The sequence below is a fragment of the Lissotriton vulgaris genome, chromosome 3_1 (assembly GCF_964263255.1).
Source record: "Lissotriton vulgaris chromosome 3_1, aLisVul1.2, whole genome shotgun sequence".
Classification (NCBI taxonomy): Eukaryota; Metazoa; Chordata; class Amphibia; order Caudata; family Salamandridae; genus Lissotriton; species Lissotriton vulgaris.
In genome coordinates, this window is record NC_141689.1 from 1,424,367,307 (window position 1) to 1,424,392,697 (window position 25,391).

Below are 25,391 nucleotides of genomic sequence, written 5' to 3' on the forward strand. Positions count from 1 at the left end.
TTGAAATATGAGCACTTTGTAGGCACGAGCACTTCATTGTTCTACCAACAGAGCAGTTCTCACCTGCAGCCCTCATACCTTTCCCCCCCCCCCGCACACGTGCTTATACACAGGGTATGCTTGGCAGTGCACACAGCCCAAGAGACAGCAATGACTTCGAAGGGGCACAAGCAGCGCGGCGCTGTCACAAGATCACACAGGCGCGCACAGGGGACGCGGGGACCGGAGGCGCCGTCTCTTACCTGCAGGGCGTCCGAGCATGCCGGCTTCTCCTCCGCCTTCAGGAAGACCTGCTGGCCCCGTCTGAAAAATTGAAGGACTGCGATGAGGATGTGGTTGAGAATGAGTACCATCGCTGCCGCTGCTGCCTGGTGCCCTCCCGTCTGCTCCCCGCACTCCCTGCGCCGTGGCAGGCAGCAGCAGGCACTCACTCACACAGGCACGCACACACACGCACACAGGCACACGGCGCTCCGCTCGCAGGTTTGTCTACATGTATAAACACACATTAATCTCTGAGCAGGGGTGGGATCCCAAAACTTCATGAACAATGTTTTCTCTCAAAATAATGTACAACATGCACTGTGAGAAAAGTCATCGACTCTGGGCACAGCAGTCAACAAATTAATAAATATCGCTCTTTTCCACAAACAAAGTCAAGGACTGAAAGCGTGAACCTAACACATCCATTTAATGGTAATAAAATAATGCCATTTCGCATCCAATTATAGAGAGCCGGCAATATTCAAGAGAATTGATGCTCCGTGGGGGAACAGGGGGACAGTGCAACGGAAATCCAATGCATATTCTGCTGACTGGGCCCGACTTCTCCATTTGCATCGGCGAGCCCAGAGAAATGAGGTAATTAGCCATCGCACTGTTTAGTTCTTGATCTATCCTTTAACCACGTTTGCTCTATCACGTCTAAATAGCTGGTAGACGGAGACCTGGAAGAGGCTAACCTGGCATTATACACCATCAAAAGCGAGGGGCCAGGTGGAAGGTGGTGTGAAAAAAAACAAGTTGGCAATCTTTTCAGTCCTCGGCACCAGCAGCAGACTACTAAAAAAATGCGTTGGGCCCCAGCACTTATTCTATTTATTTGTCAAAGTAATAACCGTACTTAAAGGTACACGGTGTCCTCTAATGACACAACAGTACACCGAGTCCTGTACAAGTGCTCGTATTCCCTAGGTCACCTCAGATATAGTGACGCGTGTAACAATGACGTCATCGCTGCGCATTGCTAAATAAACACAAAAGGGCTCCAACCCTTGCAGCAGATTACATCTCGGCGCATGTCACCTGCCACGAACGGCGTGACGTCCCTAAAAATACCCGGCTCGCCGCGTATCCCATTGTTCTGCCTTCTAACAACGTAAAGCAAAAACTTGACCTGCTCATCATCACATTTGTTTTTTTTACGTCATAGAACGTTCACACTCCACATCTGCTAGATCTGTCTCATCGGGCATCTCTAGCGCATCTTCCCTTCTTGAAGATTTTTTCGTTGAATGCTCAAGGTTGATTCTGATCCTTGACAAGTTCTCACCATAGTCACATTATGTAGATTCACTGTATATAGATTAATCAGCATGGACAGACAAAATATGTTGCATGGACCAGGCCATTGGCCATTCCTTGGGCGGGCATCGGGCGTGCCTCAGTTATATTTAGTGACATGGGCGAGCTACATGTAGATTGCCCACCTTCTGTTGCAATGTATATTTTAAAAATTGAACTTGGGTTATTTGCTAAGCTTTATTGAACTAGTAATAAAAAAGTATTCCTGCCCCACGGAGGTCTATTTGTTTCAACTCACATTGTTCTTTGTTTTCTGTGTTTTGTTAAATCTATTTGCACTGGGGGTTTAGTCTCCGTGCTCAAGGCGTGTCACTGAGCCCTCGCCACGGGATCCTCCGAAGCCCCCCACCCCCTCCCCACAGCGTCTGTCTGAGTCTCATAATTACTTCCCCTGGGGCCCCCCTTCCGTTTACCAGTTGTGCCACTTGCTCCCTCGGCCGGCGCTGCCCCAGTTGCAGGCGCGCCCGAGGTTGCCTACCGCAGAGATCTGCTGGTGAGTGACAGCCATTGATCGGCCGGCAGCCCCCGCTGGTCCCTCTGCCCCCTCTACGCAATGACCCTCGGAGGATGACCTCTGCCACGACCTTTCTGCCGATGCGTAAAAAGGGCGATCCCCGCCGCTACATGAATATGCAACCGGCGTCTTGCTTTTCAGGGTGTTGTGTACGAGCACGTGTAGGTTTTACTATGAATGAAGATTACATTAACACGTTCGCTTGGTTATGAAAGTAGATCTGTTCTTTTAAGTTTCATCGTTTGAGATGAAATGTTGCCAGACAAACCACAAGCTCGGGTCTTTCTTCACAAAGCTCATTGGGCATGGAACACAAGTTGCGCCCCCGCGGCCGTCGCCATTTTAACGGAGGGGGGCGCCTCGCACACTTCCAAGCAGTAAGATGGCGTCGTTTGTTTTTCAACAGCCAAGTCGTGTTAGGTAAGCTGCGGTGAGGAAGAAACACATCCAAAACACTACACATGGAGTAAACAACCTCCCTCTGTCCGGGATGATACCCCATTCACAAAGCTCATTGGGCATGGAACACAAGTTGCGCCCCCGCGGCCGTCGCCATTTTAACGGAGGGGGGCGCCTCGCACACTTCCAAGCAGTAAGATGGCGTTGTTTGTTTTCCCGGCGGCTGGTGCACGGTGCTCCTGCCGCTCGTTACCTGTATGCGTTCCGCGATGCCCTGTTCTGTACTCGGCGGGCCTGTGCAGCGCAGTCCCTGGCTCTCACAGGAACAGCAAGACTCAGTGTTGCGAAACCGGTTGCAGCTCTCGTTTCAGGAAAGTGGGTGCGGCCCCTGGCGCGGATAGCTGTAAATGGATGCGTGAGGCGGGCCACGAGGAAAAGTGTGAGCAGTCCGTGCTCGGAATCATTCCAATTACCTGCCGCTCCCGCTGGCAGCCTCCGCCCGGAGCCGGCCGGCTCTCGGGCGCTGCTACTTTTAACACCGCTAATTGCCGCCTTCCCGTTCGAGTGCCGGCAATGCCAGGACCAGACACGGGGGCGTTCCCGGCGTCCCGTGACGTCGGCAAAAGCCAAAGAATGTCGGGAACGCCCCCGTGTCTGGTCCGGCATTGACGGACAGGCCCCTCGTCCAATGGCAAGGCTCCGTTTACGGAGCCAGCCAATCAAGGACGAGGGCCGAACAAAAGCCACACTACTCTTCTCAACAGGATTTCGCCTGCGCGGAAAAGCTGCGCAGAGCGCAGCTTCCGCTAGGCGAAACCTAAAAACGAATGTATGTCTGTCTGTTTGTCCTTTATGCATTACCACACCATTCATCCGATCGGCATGAAACTTTGGGAAGTTGTTGAGTACACTCTCATGAAGCTTTCTGGCAAAAAAACATTGTTAAATATCGGCCCTCTGGCCACCCAGAGCCCTCATAATCTTTCCAATACTGAACGTTTACAGTTTCCGGTGCGACTCGCTTTTGCAATGACCATCAACAAAGCACAAGGACTGTCGCTGCAAGTGTGTGGACTAGATTTGGAGAATCTGTGCTTCTCACATGGACAACTGTATGTGGCCAGCTCACGCGTCGGAAAACCTTCTGATTTATTTGTGTACACACCAGACGGAAAAACAAAAAATACCGTGTATCCACAAGCACTCGAATAAATAAACAGAATAAAAACAACACTTTAAAATGTTTTCCATATTAAAATGAATACGTTTCAATAACAATTACACAATGTAAATTGAATGTTATCATACCAAGTTTCCTTAAATTTCCTTTCTTCTGAGATCGCAGCAATGTGCAACGGGTAAGCTAGTAGATGATAAAACAGAAGATCATGTTTTAATGTACATCGCTAATTAAAAGGGTCAATCAGGAATAAAAGGACTGCTTAAATACATTTGCTTGTATGCTTTTTGTTGCTTCTGTTTATTTTATTTTCCTTGTTTGTAAGTGACAGTTTTAATTTTCAGAAATGGTCAACATGAGAATGATGAAAGGTTGGCTCGACCCTGCTGGGAGTCCAATTTCGTTTCACGCTTTGTTTTTCGCCGTCTTTATGCTATCAATGATAAAACAGCTAACCAAAAAAAATGTATGTGAAACCACAAGAAACATTTTTTGCTAAAAACGCCTATTGTGTAGAAAAATCAACAAAGAAATGGAACATGTTTAATTCTCCATAAGGAGTAAAATCGAAAGGTGTTAAAATAGATGTTTGGGAAATTATAGGTATGCTTCTGAATGTTTTCACTGCGGTGGCTATTAAAAAAAACGTCACTGTATGCAACTCCCTTCACGCAAATCCACACCACTTCAGGCCACTCTTCTCTATGACATTCTACTCCACTGTACGGCAATCACTCCACTCTATGCCCCTCCACTCTACACTGCTTCATTATACACCATTCCACAACACTTTATGCCACTTCACAACACTCCACTTTCCTAAATTGTACTCGACTCCAAACTACACCACTCCATGACACTCTACGTCACTCCATGACACTCCACTCTACGACACTCCACTCTACAACACTCCACTCCACACTCACCTCTACGCACTAACTTTTAGCCATGCTGAAAAGCAGCTGCACTGGTGTACAACATGGCTTAAAATCACTGGCAAAGCCATTGCTCTTCCATTGGTGAGACCTATTGGCTTTGTTTTGCCAATGCTTGTTGTGTATAGTTGACACTTTTTGGACAAAAAGCTTGTGCATATTGCGTTTTCTCGCCTTTCTCTGTCATCTCTCTCTCCTTTATCTCATTCCTTCTCATTTGTGTTGCTCTCTTCCTCTCTCGCTTTCTTGTCTGTTTCCCTTACCTCTCTTTCTTTTGTCACTCTCTTGCCTTTGTCTCTCCTTCTCTCTCTCACACAGAGAATATTCGGATCCACACAGCCCTCAGCTACAAGCTATTATTGGCAGGGCCGATAACTCTCCTTCACAAGCCACATTAACAGGGACAGACTTGTGATAGTTAATTACTTCTTCATTAGTTTATTTAGACAACAAGCCCATATATGCATTCATAGTAAATCACATTATCCATTGCCATTTGATAACTTTATTGCGGTCATAGACCATAAAAGCACAGGTAAAATATGTACATACACGGAATAAAATACATAAATAATTGAAAATACATGATTAAAAAGTTATTAAACAGTAAGTTATCAAAGTAATGGTATCAAAAAATCCCTGTAGATCACAAATTGTCGCAATTCATTAAAGTGAGCCTTCTGCGCCACATACCATATAAAAAACGGGATACCGCAAACACAATAGAGGGGGAGGTGTCACATCTTAAAATTCTGACAGCTTGTGCACATTGTCTTAAACCAAGGCTCCTACATAACGGTGCCAACCAGCATCTCCTTATTGTACTATAGGCTGGGCAGAGGAGTAAGACGTGGACAATATCCTCTTTGGTGTTATTACAAACTGGGCAAATTCCCTCTTCTCGTCCATTCCATTTGCAAGTAAATGCCCCAATAGGTAGACAACCATGTCTTAATTGTGTGTAAAGTTTTCTTGCAAGGGGAGGCTGTATTAAGTCCAAAAACTCCTCTCTCTTAGACACAAGTTTTACCTGAAAAAATTCTGCAGACAGACTGCCCAGCATTGTCGAGCTATGCAGAAGGCTTAGGTTGTAATGTCTCAGGGAGGCCAAGAGCTCCATTCTCTTCACTCTCGAGCAGCTCACCTCCGGGGTCTCCCATAATTGGGGCATACCAATTTGATGTGCAAGGGCCTTGATATGGGCTAGCCAGGGGATATTCTTGATCTTTAGGTGCCCCCAGACTGCAGCGAATTCAGCTCTATAATCCTCAAGCTCAGGCACTGTCCAAAGCCTTCTCCAGTACAGGAGAGGTCGGGTGGCTAACAGTTCTGAGATGGACTCTAGGCCTAGATCTAGTCTCAGGGGTGTGAGCGGGGTGCCCTGGGGGAGGCCTATCAGGTTCCGCATAAAGGCCTGTTCCACCTTGAGGAGGCTTGGTGTACTCTTATGGCCCCAGAGTTTTGCACCATACATCACAGCTGGTCTAGCTTGCACCCCATAGATCTCAAGGGCTGGGGCAACTGGCTTAAACAGGGTTTTCTGTGGAACTTGCCAATGCCCCCTCCGATCTGCGCCAACCTCAAAGCAGATTTGGATACCTGTGGGCCCCAACTGAAATCTTCAGTCAGGGTAACCCCCAAGTATACAAAGGTTCTCACCATTTCGAGCGGGATGCCATTTAATACCGGGTTAGGGCGAGTTCGCTTTGGGGGATGAAAGATCATAAACTTCGTCTTTGCTAAGTTTATCTCCAATCCCCTCAGAGCGTAAAAGGATATAAAACCATCCAGGACCCTCTGGATACCTGATGATGTTCGAGACAACAGCAAAGTGTTGTCTGCGAACATCAGAGCAGGTACCCGGCCAGTGGCCAACCAAGGAGCATTACTGTCCCTGACAGTGATGGTTAATTACTTCTTCATTAGTTTATTTAGACAACAAGCCCATATATACATTCATAGTAAATCACATTATCACATTAGCCCCCCACCCCTCCCCCTTTAACAAGGGCATATCTGTCAGTTAGTCCTCCCCCGTGTACTACAAAGCAACCTAAGGGGGCCAGTAGCTTTCACTTATTTAAATTCACCCATTCACTGATTCTGTAGGAAGGGACCCAACAGTCCCTTTTACTGCACCAGGGGCCTGATGTGCTAATACCTGTTCGAAAACCGATATTGTATTGTATTGTGTTATAATTTCATTTATATAGCGCTTACTACCCCTGACGAGGTGTCGAAGCGCTTTTTCAGCGAGTAGCAGCTACTCCAGGACCCATAGAGAAATTAGTGTTGAATTAGTATAGTAAAACATGCAAGTACATTTTAAGTGGTGGATAGGTTAGTCAGTTATTTGGATTTGGAATGATAGCAGAAGGATAGAGGAGGACAAAGGTTTGTATTATTTAGCGCTTGTTGACACATGCTATTCAGTAAGCCTATAAAGGATTAGTGGTGAATTAATAAGGTGAAATATGAAGTTTTTTCAGTGGTGGATATTAGTCAGTTACTTGGAGGGAGAAGGATAGCAGAGGGATAAAAGGGCAAGAAATATTTGCATTCATATAGCACTTGTTACCCCTGATGGGTGTTGAAGCGCTTTTCTGGCCAGTAGCACGCCACTCCGGAACCCGTAAAGGATTAGTGTTGAAAATGAGTATAGTATAAATATGAAGTAATTTGAGTAGTGGATATGTTATTCAGTTATTTGGGCAGAATTTTAGTATAGTTGAATATGGAATTTGAGAAGTGAACATGTTAGTCTGTGAATTTTGATTGAAAAGGATAGTGGAGGGATAAAAGAGTGAAGGTTTTTTTTAGGTCTTAGCAGTAGGAGGAGGCTTTTGATGCATAAAAAGGAGTTTTGGAGGGGAGGAGTCAGAGGGAAGAGTTTAGAAAGTTTTTTTAGGGGGTCGGTATAGTAAAAGAGGTGTCAGATGATGCAAGGAGGAGTAGAGTAGGAGAGAGTCTAGAAAGGGTTATTTTGGCGATCATAGTCGTGGTATGGGGTTTGGGATAAATGAGAGAGTGGATGTAGAGGGTGTATTGATAGAGGTATAGGATGAGAGATAGGGTAGTGCATTGGAAGGAGTCGTAGAAAGAAGTTTGAGATGAGTCAGAAGGTTGGGCTAGAAGATATATTGAGTGAAGTATAGGCTGAGAAATAGGGTAGTGCATTGGAAATGCTAAATTAGAAGAAAGTGATAAATATATAGATCCATGGGTACATTGAAAGTATATAGATACAAAAAGGAGTACGTATATGTAGATTAAAGATATTGATAGAGGCACAGGATGAGAAATAGGGTAGTGCATTGGCTATGCTTTATCAGGAGAAAAGTAACAGACACACAGATCCAAGTACATGGAAGGTACATAGATGCACAATGGAAGTATGTACATGTAGACCAAAGATGATTTTTATTTATTCATTATTATTTTTTCTCTGAACAACATAATATTATTTTACATGTTTATACAAAGTAATACAGGGAGATGGTAGCTTGGACCTTGTGTGGAAATACCAAATGAAGGAAAATTTGTTGCAGCGTTTTTATAGTAGCAACGCTTGATCTTGCTAGTTTATCCACTTAGGCATGCATCGCAAATTGCCCATTAATAGGACGTCGCAAAACTACCTGCCTACATTTTTTTACCCAGGCATGTCTCTTTTTGCGACCCACTGTGAATGGCTGTGGATGCAGAGAAGATGGTGGGCTGTAAGGAACAAAAAACCACCACCACTGCATTTTCATACCCAAACAGAAAATATTTTTTTGAAAGCCGTTGAAAGCAGTTGATGAAAGGAACGTATTACTTTGGAATTTTTTTACCACTTTCGAAGGCTTGGGGGAACAAGACTAACCCCCAGATTCATCAAAGTCATGTTTTGCGAGTCCTTAATAGCGAACTTTAAGGATTCGCTATTAAAGACTCGCAATACGGGATGCATGTAGAAATCGCAATATTTTTAGCGATTTCTACTGCTTCCTTATTTGCGATTCGCTAATTGCTAATCGCAAATAAGGAATTGCTTTCCCATTCATTCCTATGGGAGTAAAGGCCCATAGGAATGAATGGGGAGTCATTCCTTATTTGCGATTAGCAATTAGCGATCCGCAAATGAGGAAGCAATATCAAGGGTGCCAGGGTGTCCAAAGGACACCCTGTTGCACCCCTGAAATGGTCATCTAACACTGGTGTTGCGCACACACATGTCCCAAGGACATGTGTGTGTGTAACATACAACTTAGAAAAATGCACCAAAGTGCATATTTCTAAGTTTTTGCTATTTACCACGTAGTTTGACTTCGCGGTAAATAGCGGCCCCAGATTGCGAATTTGCAATCTAGGAATGGATCATGCATTGCATTTAAGGAATCGTAAATTGCGATTCCTTAAATGCAATCGCAATTTGAGAAATCGCAATTATTTGCGATTTCTTCAATTGCGAGTGCATGAACCATTGATGTATCTCAAATGCCATTTTTGCGGGCGCAAACGGATTATTTTTGCAATTCGCACCATTTACGCTCGCAAAAATTCTTGATGAATCTACCTGATAGTCTACCTGCGACCGCCAGACACGATTCCCAATGGAAAGCTGTGCTACTCCTTTGAGAATTTGTTACCACTTTAACTCAAGTGCCAATAACTTTTCGGCAGTCGCAAAACATTCATACATTCCACTGGACTCATAATTAGGAGCAGCTGACCTCATTACACGCCCCTTGTAACTGCGATTTGTAACTGATTTGCAAAAATGTCTTTGATACATCGAACCTCGCATTTTGTGATTTTGCCAGGGCTGCGATTTTGTGAATCACAGACTTCGAGACTCAAAAATGCGGTGGAAAAGTGGGCCCTAGGTAATATAATATTTGAAATAGTGATTATGAAAGCCAGATGAGAAGGGCGTTGGGATCTGTGTCGGCACTGACATTAAATACATCTACACACTTATTTTTGACGAATGAATATTTCTATTTTTTGTTTCAAAGTCGTAGGATGAAAGAATGTGCGCCTTTGGTGTCAAAACATTTCCAATGGTTGCAGCGTCCCAGTAAATCACAGAAAATTCTGAGAGGACTTTGCACGTGTTTCTTCACCATGTGAGTTCAAGTTAATCACTAATAGAATATGTCAGCTGTACTCTGATATGAGTTACTTTCATATTGTAGCCCAACGTGCCTTGGGTTCACTCATTATTTCAAGTCCTCAGCTGTGAGAGGCAGCAGGTGCACCTACTTGCAACATGTCTCGGGGATGGATTTCCGTATTCCTTTTCATCCATGTCTGGTGCCTCGGGCAGGGCTTCTGTGGGAAGGTGTTAGTCTGGCCTACCGATGCCAGTCACTGGCTTAATATAAAGTTCATCCTGGAAGAACTTGTTGTCCGAGGCCACCACGTGACTGTCTTGGTGAATCCAGCTCAGTTACTCATTGAATCCGACAAACCATCGCCTTTCAACCTTGAGTGGTACCCAGTCCCGTTTACCAAGGACATGGTGGAGGCTGCTCTTGAAGACTTGCTCAAGTTCTGGGTTTATGACTTGCCTGACCTGTCCTACTGGGAGACCGTCCTGAGGTTTAAAGCATCCATAGCCAACATGACGGCCATGGAAAGGCAAGCCTGCGATTCTGTGGTCTTGGACAGAGCACGGATCGCCAAGCTACGAGACGCGGGCTTTGATGTTCTTCTTTCGGATCCACTAGTCCCTTGTGGGGAGCTGGTAGCCGAGCTGCTAGGAATCCCTTTCGTCTACACCTTTAGGTTCTCCGTGGCAAGCACAGTGGAGCGGCTTTGTGGGCAGATCCCAGCGCCTCCGTCCTACGTCCCTGCTACAATGATAAGCTTCACTGACCAGATGTCCTTCATGCAACGGGTGAAAAATGTGTTGTTTACCCTCTCACAGGATGTGATCTACCACTGGCTCGTGTATGGAGACATGAGTGACTACTACACTCAGGTTACAGGTGAGGAAGATAGCGATTGATGGGGGAGGGGGTGTTATTAATTTAGCATGTGAAGTAGTGTAAGGGTGTCATGGGGCCTGCTACAAACAACAAACAATAGCTTCAGTCCACAACTGTGACTCTACCTCTGACCATGCCCCTTAGGCAGAGTAATCCGTTCCACCAGCCTGTCCCAAAAATCTGTTGAGTAAAAACATTTCTTTGAATGCTCGAGGAATGGTATCAGGACATGTTCATAAAGCACCGCAATGCCTGTGAGAGACTAGCTGCTCATCACAAGAAACTTAAAAACCCGAAGTAAGGAGATCCAGGTTATAAAGAGAAAGGTTGTGGTTATGGTTGTGAAATTGTGAAGACTAGCCAGCCATTTTGGTTCTTTTTTCGGCACTCTTCTTCTTCAGTTCTGCTCACTTGAGTAGTGGCTTGTTTTGCTTTTTCATAGCATTTAGCCAATGTTTCACTTTTTGATGCAGAATTGTGGTGGCAAGCACAAACCAGCACATGTACACTTTTCAGTTGTGCCAAATGGTGTAATTGTAAACTGCATTTAACTGAGGTGACTGATCAGTACCGAAGATGTGTCAAAATAATAATTTGGACTTTTCATATACTTATCAGTGAATTTTGTTAATGTCTTTTAGCTGTCTGTGTGAGGAAGACATCTTGTGGACCATACCAAAAAAACTTCAGTAGGCTGAGAGGCTGCTCATTGCTTACCAATGGTTGGCTTTACTGTCACTCTCAAATGAATATCATATTCAATTACTTTCCTTCTTCTTGTGTTTTCTCTCTCTCCTGGAGCATACCTTGCCAACTATCATTTTGATCAGATGGCTGTAACCTTCAACTGCTCACATTCTTTTCTTTAAGCACTTCCCAGGACTGCATGTGTTTTTTTCGCCCTCTCTCATGTGCTTCTTCCCCCCTAAATACCCATCTTGTGAACTCTGTGCTGCTCCTTCCTCTCCTCACTTGCTCTCTCTCTTTCGTGCTGCTTCACCTATCATCATCCCATGCACTACATATTGTCTCTCAACCCATTCCTGTCCTTCCTCCTACCCCATACTGTTTTTTGTATGACTGCACACTCCCGATTGCTTCTCCACCACTAGCATCCCACACCCACTCCTCTGTTGCTCTCTGCCCCCTCTTGGTTCTTAAAATTAACTATTTTATTTCAGATTTTAATGGCGGTCTGACAGCTCCTATTTGCTACTGGGTCCTTCTGCTTTCAAAAAGGGCTTTCTTGCAAGTAAAACTTAGTTTATTCCTATTTACTGCACCAAGCAGTGTTCAATCTCTTGGACCTTTAAATATAAACATAAATAAAATGGTGCCCTCCTTATACTGTAGGTAGGAGCGTATGTCATAATGTGTGTAACAAGAGGAGGTGACTGTTCCTTTACAGAGGGAGTAAGGTTGGAGTGGATAGAGTGAGGGGTTCTTCCTTATTGAAAGGTATTGCCCTCACACACACTTGTGGGTGTCATGCTTCACTATCGGGCTTTCCTCCTTGTAGGGGCTGCACTGCAATGCCCCACAGGCCCCGCAAGAGGGCTTTTTGGCAGAGATCTTTTGTTTCAGCCGTAATGATGCATGCAGTGTGTGGGGATTCAATAGTCAATATAGTGAGAAAGAGGTGGTCTAATACTACATAGGAGATACCCAGAGATGTATTTAATCAGGGGTCCCTTTGGTAGGATTCAAAACAGATAAGTGTAGATTGTCGAGGCAGTATTACGAAGAGTGACAATCTAGTATATAGTGCTTATAAGGTGAGGTCGACATGTTTCCTGCCTTCGAGGTCTAGGAGGGATCCATGGCATTTCTTCAGGACCAATGAAATCAAGTTCCCTACCCTTATTCGGGGTGGGTATGTAAGTTAAAACTTGGGTTTTGTCTAAGGATCTCTAGAGGTGATAAAAAGGTCAATAGTACCTACAAGTAACCACCCTATTCCGATCTCCCATTCCAACCCAAATGAAAAGGACTTCTAGTACCTTAGGTCAGGGCAGAGGAATGCATAAGTACTGCGGTGTAAATGAGTCCGATGTGGAAGTTAGCGTTTGACCTACCCCTCTCTCTGCCTGCCCGGAGCGTGTAACGACAAAGCTGCCAGGAGTGTATTGACTCGTGAGCGTTCATTATAGCACACCTTTTTGTTCTTTTCTTGTCTTTGCTTTTTTTCATTTTTGCCAATGCTGCACAAAAGCTTTTTTCCAATGCTGTGGCAAAAGTCAATGGGTCAAAAATGCGACAGCTTTTGGCTCTGCCAATGCTTGTTTATAACAAAGTAAGCATTTATTTTTTAAATTGTGTTTTTTAAAAACAGTTTTCACATATATAAGTAAAAATTAGCTGGTGTCCATTACTCAATGGGCAATGGGAGGCAAGACCCCCAAACCTCAGAACTTAAATACCGCAACACGCCACACAACACTTCTCCACAAGACGCATAGTAAATTTGTTCAGCATGTTCTGTGAATGTGTGTCACAGCTGAATTCTCTGCTAGTACCATGCCACGAACAACCAGAAAAAGTGTACCCATTGGTGTAAACCAGCACACATCAGTTTATGTCCTGGACTAGTGTAGCAGGAACCAGTGGCTGAGAATGGGTCAAAAATACAAGCGTGCGAAGTTGCAAATTTCTTCTTTTTGGACTTTCTACAATTAATACTATGATTACTATCCATGGTTATGGAGTTTTCTGCATATGTGCTTTCACGTTACAATTGGAAACTCAATGACACTTGTAAGTTATTTCAAGAAAAAATATACCCAACATCTATCATGTTCAAAGTCGCAATGAAAACTGTTTAAAAGTTAAGACACGAGGAAACAGCACATCCAATTTCAGGGCAACTAGCACTTACAAAGAAATATTGTCAGTTGGGAGCAAAAACTATGTCAGGGCACAAATATAGGTAAAACAGACAATTCCGTGAGCTACAGCCACATCATTTTCACACCCCTGGTTAAAAGGACATTACCTCAGTTGCTTTCAGGGCTGAATGACATCTTTACCAGTGGTACCTATCTGCTGCTGGTAGAAAACACTGCTTTTACACTGTGGGCCCCGTGTATGGGTTTTTGCCATAAAGCAGCGCCACAGGCCTTCTTGCTATGCTGCACTCAGTGCTTAATTTTTGCAGGTGGTTTCCAGTGCTCAGCACTTAATTGCCAGCACCGGCTCTAGTGACAGTTCACCACATGGTGGCGTTTGTCTTTTTTTTAAATTTTGAGATGAGCACAACAACCGTGTTCAAACACACTGGAAATTAACCCGTTTGCTGCTGCTGTCTGCCAACGGCCGTCGCAAGCACTACCTCTGTAGTGCTGCACATGTCTGTTGGCTGACGCGGCCCCGCCCGCGCAAGAAATCACCAGCACCGCGGCAGAATTTATGCCGCGGTTAGCGGGTTAAGTTAGGGAAAGACCTTCTCTCAACAAAGTTAGGCCAGGATCCGCTAAACTATTCTTGAGCAACACAATTAAGAGACATTTAACTCTCCTTGCAACATCTTCCCCCTGACTCCCCAACCTCGGAGCCAATAAGAATTTGCCATGTTCTGGGAGCAGGTAGACTCCATATGTATCCAACACCAATCATAGGCTCACACAGGTGTGTGACTATGGAGATAGCAATAATCTGGTCCGCCTGGTACAGAAGGCTCTTTCCCATTGTAACACATCTAATAGGTCATAACAAGTATCCAAATAATTTCTAGGTTAAAATTGCTAGAACAAAGAATGAGCTATTCTCCTCATACCCCAGATTATAAGGCACCTGCTATGAGAGGAAAGAAACGTGAAAGCATTTTGAAATTAAGATTAGAGTTACAATGTAAAACTTAGATTGCTGAGGTACCCATAGGTCTGTGTTAGAAAGACATTTAATTAACTCTCATACAGCACAAGCTAATAATTACACTATGAATATGACAAATGTGGCTTCTTTATGTGGATATACTGCCACACGTTAACTTATGACGTAGTATATTAACCCACAGATTAACGTATAATTAGTAATGATTATGGAGCACTACATTTCAGCTGCTCCAATTCCCCCTCTGATGGCTAGAATAACCAACACACATGACAGTCTAACATCCAATGACCATTCTAGAGCTATGGTCCACATTGCTGCTTACGCTTGAAGTTCTCCATTTCTCCCAATTTATTATAAATCCTCTATTATTCATTCTCCAACTCCAATTCTTCGCTCTTTTCCTTCATACCCTTTCACTATGTGGTTGACTTCTAAATCCCTTCATCAAAGTGCATAAGCAAATCACACAATCAATATGGGCCTTAACCCGTTGCATGCTTGTGACGGAACCGCTCCGTCATAAGCCACGGGTGAGCTGTGCTTGTGACGGAACGGTTCCGTCACGGCCCGCTCGCCGCGCCTGCGCGGTGCGAATTCCGCGCCTGCGCTGACTAATTAATGGGCGGGCGGGTTCGTGACGGAACCGTTCCGTCACAAGCACAGCTCACCCGCGAGCCGTGGCGGAGCGGTTCCGTCACAAGCACGGGACCGCCGCGCGACCGCCCCCGCCCCTTAGCGCTGCGGCGGAATAGCCGCCGCAGCGAAGGGGTAATATAATGCCCAAAAGTCAACCACCAATACCACTCAAGCAGCTACTCACAGCAGAGAATCCTTTTCTGATTGCCCCCAGGTACCCGTTGCTTCAAGTTCTTGCAAGTCTGTCGATACTCCAGTAATATTATTGGCATAATTTCTGATTTCTTCGCTCTTGTGTGGAATAAAGGTAGAGCACTGCTGCACCTTCAGCTTTTTATAGACTTCACCCGCTTTTGCAAGCAAAATAGCCAAATTAAGTCTGTTCTGGAGAACCAGAACCCTAATGGCTACCAATTCTGTATCAAAACTCCAGCCGTGCTGGCTGCAAGTTTTTCAACCAATGTAGAAAGCTTTCTAATCTTTAAGTCATTCAAATCAACCCCTACAGAAGGTAGTGCCAGACATATCTCCTACTATTAGTGAAGCACTACTGCTACACCTGCTCTTCCCGGAAATCCAGCTGCTTTACTGTCCAAACTATCAATGTGATAGATTTTGGGAACTACTAAAGCTAAGCACCAACTTTCCCACTCAATTAGCAGAGAGTTGAAAGTAAGCATTTGCGCTGAACCGTATAATAAACTCTTGTAATGATAGGTTAATTTCCTGCCAATATCTGATCTGTGTAACCCAGAACTACAAATGTGTGAAGACACCCATTCCGCCCATTTCTTTGGAAATTAGGAATATTTGCCGATCTTCTAGTGAAACATAGCTTCTCTTTCTGTTTCCAGTCTAAACTCCGCTTGGATTGTGTTCCCACGTTTCCGTGATTGTCCACTTCCTTGCCCCACTCATCTTTCCCAATTACTCATCCCATCTCTGTCCTTTCCTCAATTACTGCTCTGCTATCCTTCCGATCATCGCTAGTATCATCATCATCGCTTTAGTAGCATATTTATACCATAAAATACTAAAAATAACATTACAAAAAATTAAATTTTCAATTATACAAAATACATCAAGTAAAACATGTTAAAAGCAGTCCTGGTTGAGTAAAGCTGTGGTTAATTATCAGCCGTAGTAAGGGGTCTTTGTGCCCTTCTTGTGATAAGCCATGTTTGCTCAATGTAACTGGACACAGGCTTGTGAATGGTTCGCAGATCTGATCTAACGCAAAGTGCTAGTGCTTCAATTGCAAGATGAGATTGAGAATTCTTTTAACAGTGGGATAAGCCACCGTGGGCCACTTGTACGTAGCTTTTTGAGCTTTCAAATGGGCCAAATCGGACTGTAAATATTTCCCACGTAGAAACCCTATTTTGCGAAGGAAAGGGTGTATTTAAGCATCCCTTACTAATAGCGACTTGCTGCGTGTGGTATGTAAGAATGTTTTGCAACCAAAATGCGGTCGCAAATTCAAAAACGTTTTTTAAGAGCAGGCAGGGGTCCCACGGACACCTGCCTGCTCTTAAAAAAAATGGAACTGAAAAGTTCATATTTATTTTTGAAATGCATCCAATTTTCCTTTAAAGACAACGTGCTGCATTTATAAGAAAAATGTTGGATTACTTAAAGGCAACCAGACATGGTGGTCTGCTGTCCCAGCAGGTCATCATCCCTGTGTTTTTAGCGATTTCCAATGGGTTGCATATTGCAACCTACCTCATGAATATTTAATGAGGTAGGTCAATTGCGACTCCACTGGAAATCACTAACAGTGTAAAACACACTGCTGTGCATAGCTGTTTGCGATTTCCTAATAGCAAATCACAAAAGTTTGCATTTAGAACCTCGCAAACGGAAATCTATGTGAATAGGTGCGTTTTGTGCAAAATAACATAAAGTGCATTGTTGACTCCTTGCTGCCCACTGTACAAAAACGCAAAGTTCAGATCATCAATAAATGTTTTCTTGATTTGACTTAACAAACAAGAAAGGTGTTGTCTATGGGCAGGGGAAATGTCACGTTTCTCCAGGATACAAATAAATGCAGAGTGTCCATTTCTTTGGCATTGGCATGCAGATTCAAATGATTTTTCATAGGCATTTCTGACAGGACAAATCATAACTGAAGGGAAATAGTATTCAAAATGATCTTAATGATACAAGAAACTAAGGGTTATACTACAAGAAGTGGCAAATGTGAGGGGAATGTGATGGTAGGTCCTACCTTCCTCCAGAGACACAGTTAAGTGAGTGCAACCATAGCAGCCATTCGACTGCATTAGGTTAGTATATTCATGTAGCAATTTGAAAAAGACATTTGATGAAAATTCTCCCCCTGAAGCATCCCTATGCAAAATCCTATAATCAAATGCATGCTTCTCCATAGGGTGAGAAACGGTAGGAGTGGGAGAGGGGTTAGGCTTGATAGGCCTAGTGTCCACAGAGGAACTCAAACCTATTAGTAATGTACTCATAAAAATTATAATAACCATGAGCACTACAGCTGCAATTAGGCTACATTGGTTCTTGAAAGGATCATCATTGTTTCTCTACTCTCAGACCTTAAAGGAAGAATAGTTGGAAGCAAAACAATTATTTCCACTTGTTGTTTTCTACTTCTGTAAAGTTGCAAACATGTATTGTTTCAAACAAAATATTTTATGCACAGTTGTTTTTGGGAGTCATCCCTAACCATACTTTATCTTCTTCTAAAAATCCTACTCCTCCGCAGGAGTGTTGACACTAGGGAATCTTCAGTGTTCAATAAAGTTCAGTTTATCGGTACAGTTTATTTGTAATCAGTAAGCTCATTCATAGATGTAGCTCACTTTTAATTATTGTGTTCAAAAGAATCAACATGTAACAACCTTCACTGTGCTAGTCCTATTCATGATGGTCCTGCATACACTGTCCACTGATCTCCTGGTTCCAAAATGTTTGGATCAAGTTTCCTGTCAGCAAAGTATGTCCACTCAGGACCTGAGTATCTTTGACTAAACACTTTAGTTCTCTTTGATATCCTGACTACTGGCTGCTCATCTTCACTCTCACTTTTTTTTCTTGGCTTTGTCTGCTCTGTGGAAGTTTGAGTAATGCTTTGCACAGATTCAGTCCTTCTCCTAGAATAGAACCCTCAACCAGTGCTTCACTAGGTTGATTTGCTGTGGGTGCTATTGACTCATTCACCACAGGTTCGACAATCTCCTCAATTTGACTTTGAGACACTTCTTGGCTTTGAAACTCTTGTAGACTTTATGACACATCGGTGCACTCTTCTACCCCTTCTGCTCCTTTGGGGTGATCAGACATTCGATTCTGCAAATTAGTGGTTGACGTCACCACTTTGTCACTTTCTGAGTGTAGAATCCATGCACCCAGTTAGGCATTCCACCACATTTGAAAGCTGTGTTGGTGACCAGGATCTGACATGCTTCTTCACCCACCAGCACCAGTCTCCAGGACTGAGCTCATGACAATGGTCTTAGAGACAGAAGTTACAGCTTCAACCTGGTGCGTGATCAAATGCACCACATCAGCCAGTCCTTTGCAGTAGTTGAGAAACCTATCATCTAAAATGTTCACAAGCACAGTAGCAGGCAGGAGTATCTTATGCTGCAACAATCCTGTCCATCTATCAGGGGTACATGGAGTTCTCCTCAACACTGGAGGCAGAGCATCTAGCCAATTAAGTAATGTAGACGCATACACCTTCGCACAGTGAGATTTCAGCATGTCATTAACATTCTGGACTATGCCTGGCATTCTCATGACCTCATTATTGAAATGAGTTCCACAGTCTGACTCAAGGGAAACGGGAATTTGAACCTGGGAATGAACTCACGCAGCAGTAGCTAGGCTACAGTGAGATTGTCATTCCTCTTAGTCTGGTACACTTTTACCCAGTTGGAATAAAATGCACACCACAACTAAAACATATTGCAGGCCATCACACAAAGGCATTTAAATAAGGTCTAGCTACATGCGGTTGAAGGGACCTACTGATCTCTCTACATGACTCTGTGTGGCTGGTGTTCTTCCCACGTTTAACTGCTGACATGTCACACACCAGTGATATAGGTTCTCGGCCATCACCCTAAAACTGGAGGTTAAAGTATTCTGCTTGAACAACAGCACAATAGCGTACCTCCCTATGTGTGTGGGACAATTTCAATGTCTGACCATAGGTGAGAATAGAATGTCTGGCAATATAGGTCTTCCTTCTGCAGAAACCCAAATCTTATAATCTTACTCATTCTTCACACAACCTGCTCTGAGCCATCCCTGCTGCTCACTATCTGGTGCTTCTTACTGCAGCATCTTGACCTCCCCCAACATATCAGCAACAGTTAACAGTAGGTTCAAGGCATTCATGCTTTCAGATTTATTTGAATAATCTCCATTGAAGGCACTGGACCCATGAGCACAGTCTTGGGCAATTTCAGCAGCATACCAATTTCCAGCAGTTACATATTTTTTCCACTCCTGTGAGCTGTGCTCTTCACAACCACTACACCAAGAGGCATTGCAAGGCCTTGGGCAGCTTTCTCACATAACTCCCATTCCTGATGGGAAATCTAGAAGATGTCATAAATTCCCCTGTGCTCACAACTGCCCGAAGCCATATTGACTATCAGTGTAAATGGTAACTTTCAATTCGTCTGGATCACAGCATGCTCTACTAATAGTGCCCAGTTCAGTCACTTGGGCAGATGTTACATCACACAACCAGGAGGCCTCACCTACACCTTCTACTGAGCAAACAGCATATGCAGATCTCACATTTTCCCCATCATCTTTCAAGCATGAGCCATCCATAAGAATATATAATCAAGCTTTGCAATGAGTTTGTCTTTAATATCAGGTCTTGACTTGGTGCACTATTCAATCACATCGAGGCAGTCATGCTCGTCCTCCTCCACATTAATTTCAGATTCAAGTAATGACAACGATGTAGCAGGATTTAGGCAAGATCACTGTTTTAATATAATATTGTCTGCTGCCAGTATGATTTGCTCATATCTAGTAAAGCAACTGCTAGTTAAGTGCTGTGTGTTTTTGTGCATAAGGAGCACTTCCACTGAATGTGAAACTATCACTCAGAGAAAGTAGTACATAACTATGCTCTCTATCTGCTGAAACCTGCCACACCCAGCCACTTTAGACAAGCCAGCATCCCTGCGGCTACTGGGTCAAGAAAGGCTAAAAAATAGATGACCGGTCTTCTGGAGTCACCATGCATTTGCATGAGCACTGAGAGAGCACACCCTTCTGTCTCACTGCAATATAAAATTAACTCTTGACTATAATCTGGCATTCCTAGAGGTGGTGACAGCAATAAAAAGACTTTCTCTCAGCTTAAGGAAGGCGTTCATGCTTTTGTTGTCCTAATGTATGGATCAGACACATCCTTGTGTGTCAGCAACTATAGAGGCTTAGCCACTAAAAAAAATCTGGGTATCCACTAGCAAAAGTACCCCACCATTCCCAAAAACATTCTGCATAGTGAGAGGATTCATTTTCAGAACAGCAGATATCTTCTCCTGCGACACCTTCCTGGCTCCGTTTTTGATATGATGCCCTTGATACAGGACTTCTTTCTGGCAGTATTGGAATTTGCTCAGAGACACATTATGTACATTTTCAGCCAAATAGGGCAATGGTGTCTTGTTTGCATGCTTCTTGTGACATCAATGCCACTAACAAGACATTATTGTACTGAATTAGGAAAAATTGCACGGTAGCTTCAGAGTCTACAGATTATTTTTCAAGATCTGGTTGAAGATGGAAGGATTCTTTGTATACCCTTATGGACTTATGGAACTAAGCACCATGCCAAAATCCTATTTTGGAACTGGAACGCAAAGAAAACTGACTCTCTTTGTGTACTGGGATAGAAAAGTATGCCTGACACAAGTCAATCACTGTGAACCACTCAGCTTCACAGGGTACCTGAACGTTATTACGTCAGGATTTGCTACCACAGGACAGCATGGGACAGCTATAATATTAATCTTTCTCAGTTCCTGGACAATTCAATACTTCACTCAAGGGCAAATCATCTTCAGTCTTTGTGGGAAACAATCCAATGGTTGTCCTTTGTTTCGCCAATTTGAAGTCTACATCTTCTTCATTATAACGTCCTCCCCAGCCTGGGTACCCACCAATAACTATGCCCCACGCGGAGCTTAGAATTACTCCTCTTAATTCCTCTGCGCTTAACTGCAAACTCATAACTCTAGACCTACCTTCTCTGCATTCCGTTCCAACACTACATCTCCCCCTCTGGTTACAATTTTTTATAAAATATATATAGATAGACATATACAATTAAATCTCTTCAGTCAATATTTTTGGCGCTTTAGTTGTATGGCCTGATCTTGCTCTTGGAAACTGGGATTTGGCATCCCCAATGTCCAGTACCTGCATCACCAATGTAGAGGTAACAGCAGTCACAGTTGTTTCAAAATCAGTTTCTCCTTCAACAGTTAAATCTGGTGAAATAATTTGTTAAATGCCTAAAATGAGAAGAGTCTCTGGAATAGACTTTCCAAGGTGCTGGGCAGTCACCAAGTGTCCCTTAGTAGACACCGCTTGAAAGGTTTTTGTGATCAAATGGAGCATAAGATTTTCTTCTCCCTATTTGTAGTGGGGCTGTGGATCTCCTTTCTTAAAGATGATGTTTTTGCATGTTGTCTTTTGCCAGCATACGCTTTCATCTTTTGTTTGTTAACCAAGTCCTTTTGATGAGTTGCTCTTTCATCTTTCTTTCTCTGATTGTTCATTGAAGTAAGTTGATGTTCACTGCTCTCCTGAACATCAATGTCGTAGGACTTTCACCTGTGGTCGAATGGGGTGTTGAACGATAAGACCTCAAGGTAGAATTCAACATAGTTTTCAAATCAAGCTTCTCAAGAGTAGCATGCTGCACTGCTTTCTTTAGCATACCCATATAACGCTCAACAAGTCCGCTGGTCTGCAACCACAGAGGTGTGCTCTTCTGAATCTTTACATTCAAATGCTCCAAGAAATCTTTAAACATTCAACAACTGAAAGGCAGGCCATTGTCAGACTTCACTATGGCTGGTGCACCCCATGTCGCAAAGATACCATCCAGTCTTTCAATTACTCATTCTTAAGTAGTAGATGAAAGATCTTCAACAAATGGAAATTGTGAGTCAGATTGTGATGTCCATTGTCAAGTGAACCAAAAAATTCAAGGAATATTCTCTCCCATGTATGTTTTGGGAGTTCTGACATGTTCAGGGTGTGGTGGGTAGTTTTTGTAGGAAGGCAGCTGCATAGATGACAGGCTATTAATTCCTTTTCAACCCTGTCATCAAGATAAGGAAACCATATCAGAGTGCTCGTTTTGTGGCAATGATTCCATGATGTCCTTAATGGGTCACTTCAATTATTTTCTATCGTTATGGACAGTTCATCCTTATTTTTTTTTATTTTCGATATAAGGCGGAGGAGCGTCACCTCACTACTTTTTGCAGTGTAGAAAAAGGAGAAATACAATGATAATAACCCAAGGTTATTATCATTTTAGTTTTTCCTGTAGTGGCGCTTTATTGGGCTGGGCTGCTCTTAGAGCAGGGGCAGGAATGGTTTGCACTCCCTATGTGAGCATGAGTGCTTGGCCAGCCCTCTCAGGCCGCCCAAAACATGCATGCGCACATACTGTGTTCTCAATGCAGGCTGCATTACAGCCTGCGTGGAGAACATGTCCACCCCTCCAAACCCTGGCTGAGCACTGTGTCACGGTGCTCGGACCCTTCACAACAGTGCATTGCAGTGTTGTGATTGGCTCCAGGGAGACTGGGAGCCCTTGTGTTTCCTACTTCCTGTCTCCCCCCAAAAAGCCAGGAAGAGGACATAGGAGAGGAGGCGGCTAGTAATTTTTGTTTCATGGAGATACACCCTAAGTCTTACGTATTGTACTGTACCTGAACTACTGTTCTTCAAATAAAAAAATCTTAAAAATACTTTTATTTCAAATCTCATTTGATGTGAAGATAACTCCATTGTGGTTTAAAGTCTGACCGTGGCATTTCGCTTTTCTAAGATTCCTGAAAGGTACCGGCTTTTGTTTATGACTTTGCATATATCAACCTGAAATATATATAATCGTTTTCATTGGAACTATATATCATACAGAAGCTATTGGAGTAATAGCTTGTTGATTCTATGTTTTCATTTATCTTCTGCTATTTGTCATGCCTACCAACAGGGCAAAAGTGAGGGAATGCTAAAGGACTCGCTAACACCGCCCCTGTGATACCTTGCATGACAAAGAAAGGGGTATGTAGAGACAGCATACAAGCTAATCAGAACATTAGTAATATAACAGGATACTTATGATCCTTTTCTATTCCATTTAGTTGTACCTATCACTACATAACTTGTTCCACTGTAACAAAACAACCCATCAATACATGACTATCTATACAGTTATTTTGTTTGCGGGTATTGTTCTTGTTCTATAGAGAAGAGGGAAGGGATAATTACTGTGAGCTTAAGAAAGTACCTCTGACGTTTTCATCTCACTAACTTTGTGTTGTTTATTACAGATATCCCTCCCTGCTGATCCCTACCTTTGCTTCCCCCACTTGATCACTTCAATAGTCTGCGATGTAATATCTGTTAGACTTGAAGCTATTGAGAGGTGGACCCATTTGAGCATGAAACCAACCTTGAGGAAAGGTAAGAATTACAGAATAATTGGCCCACTCATTTTGTCCTCCAGGTTGGGTTAAGTTAGTATGGTCACATTAGAGGACTTTTGGGCAGGCGTCAGGACGGGTCAGGTGTGAATGAGCCGACACCCGAGCAAAACTCCCGGTAAGGTGCGGGCACCCTACGCCTCTAGCCCTTGGAGTACTTCTCCTTTCTTTATTAGGTCACGATCAGGAGAGGTTTTGACTATTTAGTTGTAGCAAAAACGACAGGGTTCTTAGTTTCTGGCCTGCACTGATCGTCCATAGGGGGTTTACCCTTATACCACTATTACCGTGCACAACACATCACACCTAGTTTATTCGGTCCTGATGGAACGCCACAGATCTTTATGACCACATAGGCGTGAAACATGTCGACCTCACAGTTACTTGGGCACATTGCGCCAACAGGGGTAATTTCAAACCCACAGGTTTTTTTATTCTGACAAGGGTACCATCACATTAAAAGTACTTCTCCTGGCAACCCTTAGTCAGTTTTAATTCCCTGAACGCACTTTGTCACCATCCATATAGGACTCACCCCACACAACCACATGCACCCAACAGCAGTTTTTGAAAGATCTCCGATAAAGTGACCCTTTGGGGGACCGGTAGGGCACTGAAGCACCGGCCCGACGAGGAGCAAGTGCCCCATGATGAAGCATGTCATCCTTCGGGTGTGTGAGGGCTACAAGTGGCAAGACTTGCTCTTCCCTCTACTTAAGTGAGTCCTTGACCTAGGATCCCCAGCTCCCTTCCATTCTTTCTTTCTCTTTAGAGTGGGTGAGTGAGAGACTTTCTGCACTACTCATCAGGAACAGTGTCCCCCCCTTTTGTTGAATTCACCTTAGAGAACGTCATAGCAGCTCTTGATGCCATCCAAATAGAAGTTACTGCATCACGAAATGAGACCACAGCTCTTCAGGCAAGAGTACAAAGGATGCAGCGGAATCCGTTTGAGGTAGGGGTTGGATCCCAAACTCACATTAATCCCGTGGTAATGGAGGTACCTACACCTATACTGTTAGCCCTACCAGGAAGGTTTTATGGGGATCCTAGCAAGGTTCAGGTGAAGTTACATTTTACCTGTAAACCTAACTCTTTTGTATTAAATCAAGTCAGGGTGACATTCTTAATTTCTTATTTAGCAGCAGAAGCAGCATAGTGGACGGTCCCCTCGGTACGGAGAGATGATCCCCTCATATACGATTGGAAGGCTTTTAAAATGGATTTTGAGAAAGTATTTGATAGGAGGTCAGCGTCTCTTTTGCCAGACAAGTGATTGCTTGAGCTAGGACAAGGAAATAAAGATCTAGTGGTTTATTTAATTGCCTTTTGGAGGCAGGTGGCTGACACCAAGTGGCCACCCTCAAAACAAGCAGCAGTATACTATCAAGGGTTAAAAGAAGAATTAAAAGATGTTATCGCACAAGTGGACCCTCAACCAGCATCATGTGAAGACTTGATAGATCTCACCTTACGTTTAGACCACCGTCTTAGTGAAAGGAAGGGGGCAGCCAGAGAAAAGATAGGACGTACAACCAATCTGAACAGCAAAGACCTTCAGAAACTCACTCACTCCCATCTCAAGAACCCAAGGAAATTGGG

At 43.7% G+C, this 25,391-nt stretch overlaps 2 protein-coding genes across 3 annotated transcripts in view; one reads left to right on the forward strand and one right to left on the reverse strand.

The window, feature by feature from the left end:
- The window catches only part of LOC147727990 (fizzy-related protein homolog), a 40,261-nt gene extending 39,885 nt beyond the window's left edge, over positions 1 to 376 (reverse strand). The window contains exon 1 of the mRNA XM_086962763.1: positions 243 to 376. Coding sequence (XP_086818889.1) covers positions 243 to 261 — 19 coding nt within the window. The 5' untranslated portion in view covers positions 262 to 376. The remainder of the gene's footprint in view (positions 1 to 242) is intronic.
- Positions 1 to 25,391, forward strand: part of LOC147727989 (UDP-glucuronosyltransferase 2A2-like) — a 343,124-nt gene that overhangs the window by 46,487 nt on the left and 271,246 nt on the right. The window contains exon 3 of one of the 2 annotated variants that reach the window (XM_086961903.1): positions 9,965 to 10,587. In XM_086961903.1, coding sequence (XP_086818029.1) covers positions 9,965 to 10,587 — 623 coding nt within the window. Of the gene's footprint in view, positions 1 to 9,783; positions 10,588 to 25,391 lie in introns of those variants that run through there. The other variant, XM_086961901.1, reaches the window with a different exon arrangement.